This window comes from Medicago sativa, chromosome 2 (assembly GCF_051527215.1).
Source record: "Medicago sativa cultivar Bolivia chromosome 2, Bolivia_mono, whole genome shotgun sequence".
NCBI lineage: Eukaryota > Viridiplantae > Streptophyta > Magnoliopsida > Fabales > Fabaceae > Medicago > Medicago sativa.
This window is the reverse complement of record NC_140750.1, coordinates 82,608,411-82,625,937: the sequence shown is the minus strand read 5'-3', so window position 1 is coordinate 82,625,937 and position 17,527 is coordinate 82,608,411. Positions and strand designations below refer to the sequence as shown.

Below are 17,527 nucleotides of genomic sequence, written 5' to 3'. Positions count from 1 at the left end.
TTGAGCCATAATCAAGAATGGAGGATTAAAGTTGATTATAATAATTAGAAAAGTTTTTAGTAGGGAGTGGCCCACTTAAGATGCATTCATTGCTAAGACAATAGCTAAGTACACCTATTTAATATATTTAATTCTTGATTTGGCTCTTTAAGACCATGCGACATCCATCTTCCATCAAGTAGTACAAAGCTGAAAGCCCAGCCCACATATACCTTCCTCATATAATACAAGATTTTGTTAAATAATAGTAGTTTAATTCAAGATACATCCAATATAGTAAAAAATGGTCAAATCATTATAAGATTTTACATTTAATATAATATTGAGCAGAATATAATAATAATATTCTTACATCTATATATAATAATAATATTCTTCCGAATGTCATAGGAAGATTACATCAGTCATCATTCCTACAATAGAGATAAATGTGCATCAAGGACATCAAGTGTGTAGAGGAAAGTAAAGATTGGACCCATTGCATTTGATGAACAAATAACCCAACTAAAGTAGCTGCAGAAGGTGGAGTACGAACATTATCCATCAACCAAGGTGCAATTTATTTAACATAAAGAAGGTAGATACTAACACTACACGTTATCCATTTTGTACCTTAGAAGGTGGAGTACGAACACTATCCATCAACCAAGGTGAGTATTTTTTTTTTTTTCATTTTACATGTTGTAGTTGTATAAGTTTGAATGTTGGTTTTGTATTAATAACTGGTACCTGATGTTATTTTTTTCACTGTCTTTATCAGTGTACAAGTGTAAGGCACACATGCTTGAGTCTTCCAATGTCAATCGAAATTCTGTCCAACCTCCAATTTGTAGTAAGCAAAGATCGTGATGCAGGTACCATGAAAGATTAGATATGAGCTCTTGCCATGAAATGACTTGCTCTTTCTACAACTTAAAAAAATGAAAGTATTGGCGAGATTGCTTACTACATCTAACTATACTATTTAACCTATTTAACATCTTAATTTTCTGATTTTCGCATATTCAAAGCTATTCATCAAATATCAGATATACATCAAATTTCAATTATCATCCTATTCATTTTTGAAGATGGAAGCCCGTATTATGAAGGCATATGATAGATCCTCTCTCAATTGACAAGTTTAAGGTATAACATCTTTTTTGGACAGAATGGACAGAAACTGTTAACTCTCTCTTGGAGATTGATTTCACATTTCTCTTTTTTTCCTACATGTTTCCTCCCCCGAATAACCAAATCACCTAAGACAATACTCTACCATCTTTTCAACATTAAGAGTTACCTCTATTTCATCTCTTAATAATTATATTTCTAATTATACTTTTAACACTTTATTGTCCTATGTGCAAAGACTCATCATTCATAACATTCTTAGTGCAAAACCGAGTTATATGGCTAAATATGCATGTGTGTGTGCGTGTATGCGTATATAATTCAATGCAAAAACATGACATGCATTATCCTATTCTCCATAAAACAATTAAAAACCATATGCAAGCTAAAAATAATAAACTTTCTTTAAATTCGTAAGAACAACTTAAAGTTGAATGATAAAGTGAATGAATGAGAGAGAACTCAAAAGATGAAAGCCAGTATTTTGTTTATCTAAACAAGAGATCAAGTTTTACACAATTGTTTTCATTTTTTTACTTACGGTGATACTGTGTATTTGGACAGCAGCCCAACACCAAACACTTTGACAGTTTCTCAAAGTGTTTAGATAGCAGCCAGGCAAGCATGGAAGCAAGCATGTCAACAGGAACATGATCACCTGCAAATTTTTATAGATTAAGAAAGTATTATCAGCCATAAGATGGCTCCAGAAATTATGATTTAAACGATGTTACTAAATATGTATCTAAAATAAAATTAATTTTTCAACAAGCAATTATAACATACGGCGTTAACATCTTACTTATCTTTGTAATACAAGCAGCACAAAGCCAAGAGCAAAACAAGTATAGTATTAACAAGACTTTTAAAAAACAAAAGCAGCACAAAGCCATATATCAAAACAAATCAAAAAGCATATCAAGTTATTCACAAGTTCTATTTGTCTTTATAATTTTCTTGAAGACCAAAAAATCTCAATTGATAAAACGATTTCTACTTAAATCAAGTACAACTTAGATACGCATATTAATGGAAAAAAAAAAGAGAAGTAAAAGGTTTGACATGAAAAATGGTTACTTTGAACACAAGGAATTCACCCAACTGAAATTTACAAAGGAATTAGAATATTCAACATGTCATATCGTAGGTTTAACCATTTCTCCCACATCAAAAAAAAAAGCAAAAAAAAAATTCTTCAAGAATATCGCAACAAAGAAGAGAAAAAAAAACTTAATATGAGGGTAAATCATTATCATAAATACATACTAATTCATTTCCAAGTTCAATGACAGTATCTTGATAGCTACTCTCCGTGCAAGGACTACTTCCACAAAAACACCCACCCTCTTGAACTATGTCTCATTATTTGTCCTCATTCGTATTTGATAACCTGCTAAAAGTTTCACAAAACAAAATTTAGAAATACTCATGGTAAAAAAATTCTAAATGTTTTTAGCCAAAAGTAATTGAAAATAACACAACAAGATTTTTACCTCATGAAAGTACTTCACTTAAATTGTCGAGGTCAAAAAACTCTTCATAAATGGCAAGCACATCTACCAAAACAATATGATCTGGCATGTCGTAATCAGATCTGGCATGAATTTATTGATTGAACAAGAGTTTGCATGTCATATTTATATATAAATGGTGTTGTATTGCAAGCTACAATGCACTAACTAACATCTAATGACTATTAAAATATTGTATGGTACTTACAGTTTAGGAAAAACACAATGAACTAGCTAGCTAAGACCATATCCTCCTGCCACACACACACACACACACCATGAATGACACAGTGGACAAAATGGTGATCTTCCTAGCAAAGCGGGATGGCATAGATAAGCTTGTGAGGACATTCCAATATGTTTCCAAGCTTACAAACCCTGGAAGCCACTCACCCAGATATATCCTAGAGGTTCACAAGCCAATTAGTTAAGTATAAAATTCAACCCTAACTACATAACCTAAATTGAATCAAGCATAAAGAAATACATTTCATCAACAAAAAGTATGAAATGCATACAGTGAGTAACTCAATTTTCCACCTACCATTATTTTCATTCTACAGATTTATTAAAAAAAAATTTGAAGATTAAATCAATTTTTCGATGCCTCTCAAATATCCAATAACAAACCAAAATACAAGTCAGTCAGTAAAACTTGCAAATCATAAGGTTGTTTTTAATATTTTCATACCTAAATCATACCAAAAGTTATATCTAAGTCAGTGACTAACCAAAGTTTGACATCATTACTTTTTCTTACTAATAAAATTTTCACCTTTTTTTCCCTTTCTATTATATATTGTAGTGTTACATAACCCAATAATACTCATAGATTGATTAAGGCATTGAGTGTCATATAATGTACCCTCTTTTTTCTTCAGCGTTCTGTCTCTGGAACATCAATTGTGCCAAGAACAATATCAAAAACTTTATCTTTATAGCCAATCCATAATCTTGTTACAGAACAAATAAATCAGACGCATTATACTCTTTTACAATTTTAAAAAACTAGAAAATAAATTTTGAAATAGAGGTTAATTTTTTTATTGATGGATTATCCTTTCCCTTCAAATTCAAAAATCAGTGAAGACACAACATAAATTCATCAAGAATGCGTTTTAAAGTGACCCTTTGAGTAAAAAATCTACACTACTAGAAGATTAAACGGGGGTTGAGACTGTGTTACAAACAAATTTACAATTAAAAAAAAATTAGTAGATCACAAAAAAAGTATTTTCTGAAATAAAAAATACATACATACTACTTTTCTACAATGAAACAAAAAAAAATCCGCATGAAAAATCTACAGATAAATGAAGATGATACTTTGCATTAGACAAATTTAACATTTTTTAAAAAATAAATAAAAAACGATACATCTACAAAAATTAGGGAAATGGAAACACAAAACCTAAAATTAAGCAAATATAGTCAACACCTTTATATTTGTTGTCAACGGTGGTGACGGTAACGAAGTCCAAAGTTGATGAAGATCGAAATAGAGTAAGAAGAATATGAAATCAAAACTGACGGCGGCGGTGATTCGGACACGGTGGTTGCCGGAGGCGACGGTGACCAGATCGTGAAATAAAACAATTGGCAGAGAGTTTATTTTAAGGGGATCGCAGATCAATACTCAAATCCACTAAAAATAGTTTGGAGGTTGTCTGAAATGGTGTTTTTTTACGATAACGGTTCGATAACAAAGTCACTATTTTGGAAAACTAATGGTAGATGATGTTGATCTTGCAGTCAACTGAGAGGAGGAAGATGATGTTGATCTTGCAGTCAACTGAGAGGCTTATAGCAACAAAGGGAGGCCACAAAGGAAGAAGTGTGGCTGCTAGGGTTTGAAGGAGTGAGGAGTGAGGAGAGATGAATAAATCAGTTAATGGTAAAAAAAAGTTGAATGGGTGAAAATCTTTCTTTAAAAAAACTAAATAATAAAATGGATGAAATTTTATTAGAAAAGTGAGAGGTGCTGAGTGTCTACGGAAGTCTCGAGAACAAGGGGAAAAAAAAGTACTATCGTTTTTTGGTTACAACAATGCTTTGTTTATATCATTATTATCACTATAATATTTTTTTTTATTTATAATCGCCACTTTCCCATGTTTATAGGTCTGAGTACGGGTCTAGATAATACCCGTAAATTTAAATAGGTACGGACACGGGTAAGGGTACTATACTGCTCAGTCTCGCAATTTCGCATATACATATTTATATAATATCATAAATAATTTATTTACTTTTGGTGTATGATTAATTTACTTAATACAGCAACAACTTCATCATGCCGATGTGCAATTTTTTAGGGATATTTTGGATGTTTTTTATTTGACTAAATACTATGATTCGTAACATTTTATGAGTTAATTTTAAAAAATTTGGACCATAGTTTTATTTCAATTGTGATGTTTTTATCATCTTTTCATATTTGAAGTGTTGTTAATGGGTGTGGGTATGGACACTTAGGTACCTATAGGGTATGAGGAATGACACTCAAGCTGTTGCCCACTATGGTACGGGTACGAGTATTTTTTACAAATGCGGGTATGGGGAAGGGCACTGTAGTACCCTATCAATCGACATCCTTACATGTTTTTGTTGAAAAAAAAATCACTATAAAAATGTTTTTTAAAAAATCACTATAATAAAAAAATGGAAACGATGTATTATAAGATATGTACCCAAAAAAAATATATCTAAAATAAATAAATAAATACTTTTGATTCATAAGTGTAGTTCAATTTGCAATTATCAGAGATATTATGTGCAGAGTCTTGGGTTGGAGCACTGATTCCTCACTTCTCCACGCGTGATGTGTGTGAATCCAACCACTAGACTGCTCAACCAAAAAATAATAATTTAACCCTCCAATTCTAAAAAATTGTCTCCACTAATTCAGAGTTTGACTAAAAGGTAATTAAAGTTCAATTATAAAAAGATGACTACTAAGGAAGGTTTTATCTAAAAATAAATTAAATTAGGAGTTAATTGTTGGTAAATTTTAGAATTGCCTACATGAAAAGCTAATTTGGGAAACGATATTAGTATGTCTTGGGAGATTTTCTAATTCAAAAATATTTAACTAAGTGTTTGTTTGGTTAAGTGTTTTATGCTGCTAAAGAATGTTACGGAAAAATGGAAGGGAGACGCAGCAAGAGAGAGGAAAAATATTTCATTTGATTGTTTTTTGTTATTTTTTTTGCTATCGTGTTGGATTATAATGTTTCTTTACATACAATTAAAAGAATAATTTAATCATTACACATTTAAAATTAATTTTTATTCAAACTATGCAAACACTAAAATTAATTTCAATTTTTTTATTATTGTCTTGGATTAGAATGGTTTTGTCTTTTTATGCATCCACTTGCTATATCTTCCCACAGTTCCGTATAATTTGGACCCATGCAAAAATTGGTCAAACGTGGACCAATTTTTCCCACCCTTTGATTAGATGGTTCCACAAATCTTATCATAGTCCACCAACACTAAATCAACCCTACATCACTTCCCCTCTCTGTGTTCCTCAGTAATTATATAGTATATATAGACATAATTATATTTTTTATTTGTAATTTATTTACATGCTTTATATTTAACTTATTACAATTTATAGTTTCTTTATCTATATCTAATGAAATTTTATGTTTATAAATAAATATGTTTAGTTCCTATAAAATCATGACATTTTTAAGTTTACTCTGGAATTTTAAACTGTTGCATGACTATTCATTTGTTTACTAACAAATCTGTGTGGTATGGTATTCTCCTAATATAATTTTTGGTATGCTTTTTTAATTTTATAATTGAAACTATGGTTCCCTTACTAAATCAATCAATGTATGGTAACTGGTCTGTTCGGTGAGGAATTGATGGAGGCAACGATGGTGGAGAGTGTTCCGGTACGGTGGCGACGAGTCTTTACGTTGGAATGGAATGTGCATGCAGGCACGTTAGCACTCCGACGCTCAAGTCAGTAGAGAAACAAATAAAATTAATAACTCTTTTTTTCTTCACAAATTAATAATAACTTAAAAGGCCTCATTTTGGATTTCGCCTTGAGCCTCAATATGTGTTGGGCCGGTCCTGGTCTTAGTCTGGTGGACGTTTAGTCCACGCGTCATCAATGAATTGGCCTTCTGACCGATCCATAACAGTAACATTTGTTTTCTATGTACTGTTGTGAATTGCTGTAACTTTTGCTTTTACCTTCGTCTCAAACATTTGGTGGTTTATATTTTTTGATGCAATTTGAAGTCTATTTTGGTTATATTGGATTGTATTTTGCTGATTTTATTTTCATCCCAATCATCTTTATGACAATTAATTTTCTTAGCTAATTCGTCGAAATCCGTTGTTTGTTGTTTGGTTTGCTTTGCACATGTGCGTGAGATACATGGCTTGAATTTGGACTATATTTTATTTTCGGAGACAATATATTAGTTTTAGAATTTTAGTTTTGGATTGTTTTTGTCGTGTGAGTATTGAATTAATGGTTGGATTGTTGGATGATGCGCTGCTGGGATTAATTTAAAGTCAACCAAATGAAAATTTTTAACCGTGCGACGCACGGGTTAGGTCACTAGTAAAGTTACATTGAAATTGTGATTTTGTCAAACTTATAGCGATACCAAACAAGCATGAATCAAATGTATTTACTTCACTTTGTCTCTTTTCTTTTTGCTAATCTTCATTTTGTCTCTTATATACACACACTCTTGTCCCTATTTGTATAGAGCAAAAATTCTCTAATTACGAACCCCGCAATTTGAATGCCCCAAAAATGATATATAAGAAATACCAAAACAAAAAAATATAAGAAATATCCACCACCACCCTAGAAAACGGTAAATAAATTCAAATCAACCATGGACCAAAAAAAGACTAATTAAATTACCAAACATAACAAACCAGTAATTAATTTCAGTATAACTTTTCATTGTTTTTCCATGATATGACCCCTCAGGCCAAGAAACATATCCTTCATTCCACTTACCATTTTTCCCATGTAAAACACATATAATAATAATAATAATAATAATAATAATAATAATAATAATAATAATAATAATAATAATAATAATAATAATAATAATAATAATAATAATAATAATAAATTATTATTATTATTATTATTATTATTATTATTATTATTATTATTATTATAGTATTTTATGATCCTTTGGCAATGAAACACATAATTTTTACATGCATCAGAACCCATATTTACAATAGCACAATGCTAGCAACTATACCAATCACACTATCCAAGCGTATGACTCCTCTTTTTTGGTTGGTCACACGCTTGCATATGCAAATTACAACAAACAGAACACTTAACTTTTAAAGAGTAAAATATGGATTCATTCAATCACCACAAGACAAAACAACGCAGGAAGTTGTGTTTATGTTGAAACTCTATTTGAATTTGTCAAGCGGCGGCGCAGAGATCGAACATCTTCACCTGAAGAAGATGGGATTTGCGTTGTAGAATTTGTAGGGTTGGAGAACGGTGAAGAAGAAGAAGAAGCAAATGTTTGAAACCGACCAAAATCATCAGCCAAAAATTTCATGTATGAATAGGAAAATGAGGCGACGCAGAACAAAGAACCAATATTAGAACTTTCTTTGTCATTCTTGTATTGCACTACGGTTGTGTACTCAGATGCAACAAGACCCTCCATTTTTAAGAGAAAGTGTTTTTTTTTTTTTTTTTGGTTTGTGAATTAGATGGATTGAAGTTCAAAGGAGAATAAGAGGGATTTAAAGGTGTGGGAAGGTAAGGGTATGATGACGTGGAGTAATAGATAAAACTTGTTTGGAATGCATCTTTCTGAAAATAGTTTCTTAAAACAGCTTTCTGTTTTTAAAACTAAAAAATCAAAATAGACCTTAGGTGTTCTAATTCTCAATTTCGCCTTCTATTAGAAAAAATAAAAAAATTTGACAATGGAAAACAAACGGAGAACTACCGGTATTCTATCTCAACCGTCTAATGTAAATGAATGTTGGAAAACAATGGAAAATTTGACAATGCCGGCCAGTTTTTGAAACATACTCTACTTCTGTTTTCCTATATTTTATAGGGTATGGATAAACCTTATAATTGGTTGAACAAAATAAGTATGGTGTCTTGAAAAAGATTGCTTAATTAGTAAAACAATAACAATAACCAAATTTAGTTCAAAACAATCAAAGCAACACATTACATTTTAACAAAGACCGCGTTGTCATCATATTAACAGGTTTCATTTTAACACATTAATCAAACCAAATGAGGGGTAACAACCCATTAATCATACCACATTAATCATACCACTTGAAGGGGTAATAACCCATTAATCATATTGTTGAAGAGGTTACAAACTCCTTAATCAGGCCACTGAAAAGGTAACAACCCATTAAACATACCGCTGAAGAGGTAACAACCCATTAATCAAACCACAAGCAAAGACGCCATTAATCAAACCACAGACAGAAGCCGTCATTCATCATACCACAGGCAGAAGTCGCTATTCATTAAACCACAGGCAGAAGTTGCCATTTCAAACCACTGGCAAGAGTCGCCGTTAATCGGGATAAAACCCATCAATCAAACACTTGGCAGAAGTCACCATTTCTCGGGATAAAACCCATCAATGAACCAATCGGGCAGAAGTCGCCATCAATCAAACCATAGGCGGAAGTCGCCATTCATCGAACCACAGGCTAAAGTCGCCATTTTTCGGGATAAAACCCATCAATCAAAGTCTGGCAGAAGTCGCCATTTGTAACCCAACACCAAGTGCATTCTTTCCATTTGATCCACTTGAACTGTGATGCCTCTTGCCAAATATGATTATACTAAATATGATGCAAAAATAAAGCATACCAAAATATTAGATCATGACCCAAAAGATTTAGAAGAACATTACATACGAAAACAAATACCAACTAAAATGCATGACATTAAGTATATTAAAAAACATGGAATGCGAGTTTTGAAAACAAACATTAAAGCAAAATTAACCACAAGATGCATGTTAATAGATACATCTCATTAAGTATAAACTATAAAATATGGTCTTAATAGATACATCTCATTAACTAATAAAATGGATCTGTCGTAAAAACACAAATTTACACGCAAAAACAATCTCACTGTCAATTTGAGATCGAACGACTCAAATTACACAACAATAAAATCAATTTTAAGCGATCTCCAACATTCATTTAGATTAGACGGTTGAGATAGAAAACTGCCCAGCATTAATAGTGCAGGGAATCCATGTTTGTTATATTCATATCAACTGCAAACTATTCTACTAGACTAGATACTTGTGCAAGACAAAATACAACAATTCAAATCACATTTTAAATTTTGGAATATCCCCATGGATTTGTCACAAGTAGCTTCTATCTCAGAATGGGAGTGAAAATTTCCAACCTCTACATATCATTGTTCCGCTATTATATAACATGCGTCGTGAGGGGACCTAACTAATAATCCCCAGGTTCAATTCAAGTTTGGAGAGTACATGGGTTGGGTGTTGAAACCAACATACAAAACCGCATATGAAAGCCAAAGCTCTAAAAAAAAATAGGGATAGCTTTTCAACTTTAGATACTCATATTGATCTCCAAGACAAACAAAGCCCTAAAAATATATTGAGTTGGTCTTAAAATCACACTGCTGCAGCAGCTGGAACATGAGATTCAACCGACTTCAGTATCTCTTCACCTAATTGTTTGCATCCTACAAGCTTCTGCATTAACACACAATCCAAATATCAAGTTTATTCAGAAAAATATGTAACCAACACACATTCAAAGCACTCGTTATGAGAACGATCATTATTCACTATTGAATATTGAGAGCATTTCTGATAGGAGTTGTTGTTTTTAGGGTTCTTAAACTTAAGAATAGGTTCTTAAAGAGTATCACCGTCAGGTTAAATCTAGTTGCCAGCCATGTATAAAAACTGTTGATCTCAACATTAAATATAAGAGTCAGGATCCGTTGACACCAGGTGTCAACGGATTCGTTGACACCAAATCTCAACCATTTATTTTTTTAATCTAAAGGTTCATAATTGTTTGTTAAATTTACAAAGCTGCTCTTTTCTCACTTGATTCCCAGCTTCATCGTCTTCAATTCTGCCAAGCCTGAAAGTGTGTATTCTCCACCGATCTCAAGTATCAAATCACAACACAATTCATGATTTTGTTGTCAATACGAGGGTTGACAGCAATTCAATTTAAAGGTTCCCTTTTACCAAAAACCATAAAATTAGTTTCTACATCCAATTGATTTTGAACGATATTACCCTGAGATTATTTTAATTTACTTTTCAATGCTGGTTAAACACCTAAAATTCTAAAAAAATGGAAGCAATCACATCCAAGATACTTTTATATTGACTACCTTCTTCTCCAATTGGCATCGTTATCACAAAATTTGAAAGACAATAGTAACAGCAACAGGTGTGTGGGGAAGGCCTAACAAAATTTCCAAAAGAAAATAAGGAGTATCACGAAGCAGCCATGATTAACGATCTGAGTTTTTTATTGATCAAGTGCAAATACTAATGTATGATTCGGAGAAAGGATCCGCACAAAATAGAAGGGTGGATTAATTATGGACCTTTAGATTAAAAAAATAGACGGTTGAGATTTGGTGTCAACGAATCCGTTGACACCTGGTGTCAACGGATCCTGACTCTAAATATAATTTTCAAGAGTTGCACCGTTTTAAATTGTAGGACCCATTCTAGGTTTTTAAAAAGTTGTGTCATTGTATGGAAAGTTGCTTGAGATGTTAAATGAATGCTGTCAAATAGCGGCTATAGTATAGGCGTTGCGGAATTTTAACAAACTGTTATTGTTCCACAATACGCAATTTAGTACAAAATGTTGTCAAATAGCAGCTATAGCAGTGCTACAGCACTGTAGCATAGCAGAATTTGAACAACTCCCTTTTTTCTGCAATAACAATGTGTTAAACTTTATGAAACATGGTAAGACCCATCAAAAAGAAGTTAAGCAATGCTCTAATGGGAGTTATAATGAGTAAACGACCATTTCTAATACCAGTTTTTATAATCAATGAACCAAATATAAGGAGGTAAATGCTTACTGTTCCATCAGAATATATGTCAGCAGTTCGAAATCCTCTGTTCAGTGTCTCGAGAACTGCACGCTCTATTCTTTCAGCAGCCTCTACTTCTCCAAGACCATATTTCAAAAGCATAGCAGCACTAAGAACAGTGGCAAATGGGTTTGCTTTGTCCTGTATATAGATACAGATAATAAATATGCAGTTGTTCGCATGTTACCTGAAGGAAATTAATGAACAGAAGTAGAAGAAACCAACCTGTCCGGCAATATCGGGTGCAGAACCATGTATAGGTTCAAAAAGTCCAGGTCCCTGATCCAATAATAATCCAGTAAACTTTTAGCGAAATCAATAATACTGCATGGATCTAGCATAACACAAACTATTGCAAGCAAACTTGAGAAACATGCTCATTATTTGTATTATAACTTATTATGATTATTCATTTTCGTACCGAATCCCCAAGGCTAGCAGAAGGAAGCATCCCAATACTTCCGGTGATCATTGAAGCCTCGTCAGATAATATGTCGCCAAAAATGTTGTTCGTTACAATAGTGTCAAACTGCAAAATTTCAGTGTTACATATTTTAGTACTTGCATTTCCATCCTTGAGACAATTTCGTCTGAGTATAAATTAGCATAGCCAAATATAAAATCAAAGAGGGGGTGATGTTAATTTATTCAATAAGCGGACCTGTTTTGGATAGCGAACAAGTTGCATTGCTGCGTTATCGACATACATGTGTGAGAGCTCAACATCAGGATATTCTTGTGCTAATGCCACTACTCTTTTCCTCCAAAACATGGATGCCTGGTGAATTCAGATGTGGTTAGCATGCAGTAAATGGATCTAAATCTGTCAAAAGTATCTTCTTGTCCGTTAAAGAAGCCAAAACATGCACAAGTCTTAATTATTCAATGGGTATGCATTTTTCACATAAAGGTTACAAATACACAAAGACCTTTATACAATTTCTGTTGATCAATTATTGATTTTCTTGAATAAGTACTTAGGACTAACTAATGCCTATCACAGTACAGTATCATCAACATTAGTCTTGAGGCACAAGTGAGACATCTACGAAGATTTTTCTCAAGTATTGCCAAGCTTTTGATGAATTGATAGAAGTGGCTTAGAAAAACAAGACTTACTGAAAAATAAATATCATATACATTCCCACCATGGGTTAGTTATCAACAGAATAATTGTGTTTTTTTTTTTTTTTTTTGAAATATCAGAATAATTGTGTATTGTAGAAAAGCAAAGCATTAGAAATCATACTACATTATCATACTTTAGAAAATAAGCCACCGGATCTCATGACCAAGTGGTTATCAAGCAACGACAAAAAAACATAAAATCCAAGCTAAAGGCTGTCATATTTACAAGCACAAACAATCCACAATTAGGAAAATGTCAATTTGGATGGTACAAAAAGTAATTTATACCTTTTTGGTCTCATTTGTAAAGGAATTTTTTTTTCTCTCCACTGATTACTGTTTTTTCTCTCTCTTCTCATGCATTCGCACCACTTAACTTTGTATCAAGTAGAAAAACTCTGATAAAAATAGATCTATAAAAATTTGCATATCTTGGTGACACAAAAACATCAACAGAATGAGTGTTGTAGCTTCATAAAGAAGTTGCCTCATCATAAGGTCTACGGACCACCCAATCTAAACAGAATATCAAACAAGGAAAAAACAAATAAGAGGCATTCTCTTGCAGCATGATTCGATTTTCACAATTACAAGTTTAAGCACTTCAAGGCATACAGCTCAGTTCTAATTTTTGAAAATGTAGATTAACACCAATCTTTACAGGACATCAAACAAGGGCAGATTCATTTGGAAGCAATCGCTATGACTTTTTTTTCTATACACGAGTCAATGCAGTAGCAGAAACTTAGCAAAATTCTACAGCAAGTTTTCACAGCTTAATCCAGCGATAATTACCTCTAGAACATTGGCTTTGTCAACAGAGCAAAGTTTCCCACCACGCTTCCGAGCAATGTTAAATGCAACACGGGCAATGCGGTCAATCTGGTATACAAATGTCACTCATCAGATAACCATACATACAGAAATAATATAGAAAGTAATTATAGTCGATACATAAGCAACACTAGAAAACAAGAAAAAGTTCATCACTACCAATAAAACAGTGAAATATGCATATAGTAATTTCTCTTATTCCCCCTCCTAGACAATGTTAATTCCATAAAAACAATATCAAAAACAAAAATGGGACTAAAGATCCTATGGAAACCCATACCACCATTTGTAATAGCAAGATACCTCATGTGCAGCATAAATCTCAGTATTAAATCCAATCTCTTCGCCATTTTCATTGGTACCAAAGCCCCTTGGCTTTCCAAAATAGATACCTGAACAACAAATAGGATCGCAACAAGACTCGGTCAGGTGAATCATCTTCCCATATTAACAGTCAAATGAAATGAACGAAAAATTAATATTCAAAATTTTAATTATTAAGATCATATGACATTCTTTAAAAAATAATCCAGTGCAACAAAACTAGAATGAGTCAGAACACGACAGACCTCCAGTTAATTCCCTTACAACCATGAGATCAACCCCCTCAGCAACCTCTCTCTTCAAAGTTGAAGCATCAACTAACTACAAAAGAATAAACAAACAAAAATCAAAAGCACACTAGAGACAGACTGAAAACCGTTAAAAAATTGTAAGAAAAAAAACCTCTCAAACCATTCTATTACTATATCCTTAAGGTTCTGTTTGAATTGACTTATACTGACATAATCACTTGTGAGACAGTTTAGGAGAGCTCATGGAAGCATATGATGACATGCCCATAAGTTTAGTTTTTTTTTTTTTTTTTTTGAAAAAGCAAAACTGAAAGCCGAAATCAACAATATCTAGGAGAGCTAAAATCAGTCACTAGATATTGTCAACAGCCAGCAACATAACAGAAAGCCAACAATAGAATACAAAAAGCATCGAAAATACTAAAACGCTCCAAACCCAAAGACTGACACATGCCAAAGAGCACTGCACAAATCCAAATCAGCTCACACCCAATCTGTATCCTCGCCACATAACCCTCAATCAAATTTTGACTCATCGTTAACTCTAAAAGTCAACTAACCAAGAGCTAAAATACCTCATCCGAATTTGAGTTAGCACAACAACTTCCTGTTGGCACCAGCAAACTCAAAAACACCCCAGAGAGAAAACACAACCTGCAGAATCAGATTTCACCTCGACCATTAGCACCAGAAAATATATTCAACTACTCATAATCAGCCCCAGACAAATTAAAGGTCATGCATTCCACTCCAATATGCCATAACCCCTTAACTCTAGCTTTTATCCACCTCCACACCATCGCTTTAGTTTCCTCCACCACTTTATAATCCATTCTGATGTGAAAACATGGAATCTGCAGAAGTCATTAGAGTTAGCAGCTAAGCTGCACCAGCTCAGAAGGTTGGGATTTACATCTCAAACAGCACGGGTTGATCCCCAAGCAGAACAACAGGTGGTCATTCCGCTCCAAGATACCGAGGATAAACCCTCCACACCAGACCCTTTAATCTGCCAATAGCATCCGTTTCCGAGATTCGGATAACCACTACATTAAACTGAAACAAAATTCTGCACTGTCAAAAGAAGGTCCACCTCATGCCCTCGCCTTGAACCAAACACTGTTATGGCAAATTTACTCTCCTGATCTGACCTTGCAGCTCAAAAGAATCCCTATTCCCTCTACTACCTGCACTCCCAAATTCACTGCTGCTACTGCCTCGACTTCAAAGCACAGAGAAGAAGAGGTTGCACATTCTGCACAGCCTGACCTCTATCATGACTGTACTTAAGATACCCTGCTGCCATTATACTGACACAGCCACCATTGGATTAAACGCAACTGAACCGCGATATTGGCCGATACATCTCGACTCTCCCCTACAATAACTCTTCCCGCACGACCAGAAAAACCCAACAAACACAAAAAACAACCCCTGTACAAAACAATTCTCGCTAGTATCTCTGACTTGTCACTTTGCTATCAACCCACTATCCATGGCCTCTCCTTCCTACGTACAGACCTTTTACAACTCCCCCACGATACCTAAGCATGCTAAAGTATTTGCCCACCACTGTTCCATTTCTTATTTGAAGCTTGTTGATTTTGACCATAACCAATTCGGTGATAATGTTTTGACTTGATCTACAATCATATAAGTTGTTCTCAACTAATTTTTCTAAGAAAGTACTCCAGGATAACTTATCAAAACAGCTTATAGCTTAAACATTTCGACTTCAATTTATCTTTTGATCATACATAAGCACTTATAAGCAGTTATGCTGTAAGCGCTTAATTAGACTGTTTATCAAAGTCAAAGCATGCTAAAGGACAAGCCTTTACTTACCTGTTTATCAAAGTCAAAGCATGCTAAAGGACAAGTCTTTACTTACCACAACAAGAATGATAAAATGCAGTAAGATAAAAAATTTACCTGTGGAAACACCGTCGCTGGTCTGAGATTAGCAAAAACTTGAAGCCCTTCTCGTAACTGAAGCAATCCAGTCTCTGGCTTCAAATGTTTCTCATTTTTATCCCATTTATATCTTCAAAAATATTAAACACAACAATTACACAAACCACATAAAAAAAAACCAAAAAAAATTGAAATTGATAAGAAAGATAAGTTAAGTACCCTCCAATGGCACCAAGAAGAACAGCATCAGATTGTTTAGCAGCAGAAAGAGTGTCATCAGGTAAAGGAACACCAGTAGCATCAAGTGCAGCACCACCCAAAAGCTTCTCTTGAAACTCAAGCTTAATCCCTAATTCAAAAACAAAAGATAAATAGAGAAATGAGTACCCAATTGAAAAAAGAATGAAAATTTGGAAGCAATGAATGTTGGGTACCTACCGTGGAGGGATCCAGTGAGAAGAAGAATGTCTTTAGCGACGGATACGACTTCAGGACCTATCCCATCGCCGGGAAGGAGAGTGATTTTGTAGGAACGTTTTGAAGAAGGGACGGTGGCCGAACATCTTACGGAGGTTCGTTTTGATGATAAGTGGGTGCGAAAATGAAAGGGTTTTGGGTGGAAGAGTTGAGTTTGCAAAGAAGTTGACATTTTTGTGTGTGAGTGATTTGGTTTCTGCGGAAGAGAACAGTGGTGTGGAAGTGAATGAGTCAGTGAGAAGGGTAAAATTGTAAACTAAAAAAGTACTTTTTGTTGAATTGAATATTTGAATGTGTGTTTATTATGTGTGTTTATTGTACGTGTTTGTTTTCTCAATCAACACACACACACACACACACACACTGAAGGTAAAGCTAAAGCTTGTAGCTACTAAAAATTGCAAATGGATTAGACCTTTGCATGTGAAAATTGGTACTCTTTTGTCTTGTCTCTATATAAATTGGCTTGGCTAAGCATCCTTCAAATTATTAAGCATGTGTTTGATGGTTAGGCATCTTTTCAACTTATTAAGCATGTGGTTCGTTTTATAGCGGTGATAATTGATTTTGATAGAATTATTTTTATACTATTGATTTTAGTTAAAAGTGATTTTGATTAAAAATAATTTTTATTTGAGATACATTTATACCTAAAATAAACACTCTTACATAAATTAAGACATTAACTACAACATCATAAGAGTCTGAAAAACAAAATGTGCTTATATAAGAGGACGGAGGAAGTATATCATAGTCAAACCAAATATTTAAATATTTTAAATATTAGAGGAAATATTTGTTAATGATTATAATGATGGGGACAATATCTACTTATATAT

General features: G+C 33.4%; 1 protein-coding gene and 2 long non-coding RNA genes across 7 annotated transcripts; 1 reads left to right on the top strand and 2 right to left on the bottom strand.

The window, feature by feature from the left end:
* Positions 1–274: 274 nt before the first annotated feature.
* Positions 275–4,535, bottom strand: LOC146951550 (uncharacterized). 5 transcript variants are annotated; one of them, XR_015027944.1, is made up of 6 exons: positions 4,063–4,535; positions 2,833–3,028; positions 2,607–2,707; positions 2,380–2,503; positions 1,655–1,771; positions 275–413 (listed from the first exon to the last, which is right to left on the bottom strand). It is a non-coding gene; the product is annotated as an uncharacterized LOC146951550 (long non-coding RNA). The 5 variants fall into 5 exon arrangements; XR_015027941.1 differs by lacking the exon at positions 275–413 and adding an exon at positions 583–905 and having other exon boundaries at positions 2,380–2,506; XR_015027943.1 differs by lacking the exon at positions 275–413 and adding an exon at positions 772–905.
* On the top strand, positions 514–1,914 carry LOC146951551 (uncharacterized). The gene is made up of 4 exons (XR_015027945.1): positions 514–650; positions 761–854; positions 1,011–1,128; positions 1,678–1,914. It is a non-coding gene; the product is annotated as an uncharacterized LOC146951551 (long non-coding RNA).
* Positions 4,536–9,965: 5,430 nt separating the features above from the next.
* IMD2 (isopropylmalate dehydrogenase 2) lies at positions 9,966–16,886 on the bottom strand. Its single transcript, XM_085747563.1, has 11 exons — positions 16,650–16,886; positions 16,431–16,560; positions 16,230–16,341; positions 14,292–14,367; positions 14,026–14,114; positions 13,684–13,770; positions 12,422–12,538; positions 12,182–12,289; positions 11,986–12,039; positions 11,749–11,901; positions 9,966–10,378 (listed from the first exon to the last, which is right to left on the bottom strand). Exons 1-11 carry the CDS (start codon positions 16,858–16,860, stop codon positions 10,298–10,300), a joined length of 1,218 nt encoding a protein of 405 aa, XP_085603689.1. The 5' UTR covers positions 16,861–16,886; the 3' UTR covers positions 9,966–10,297.
* Positions 16,887–17,527: the final 641 nt, after the last annotated feature.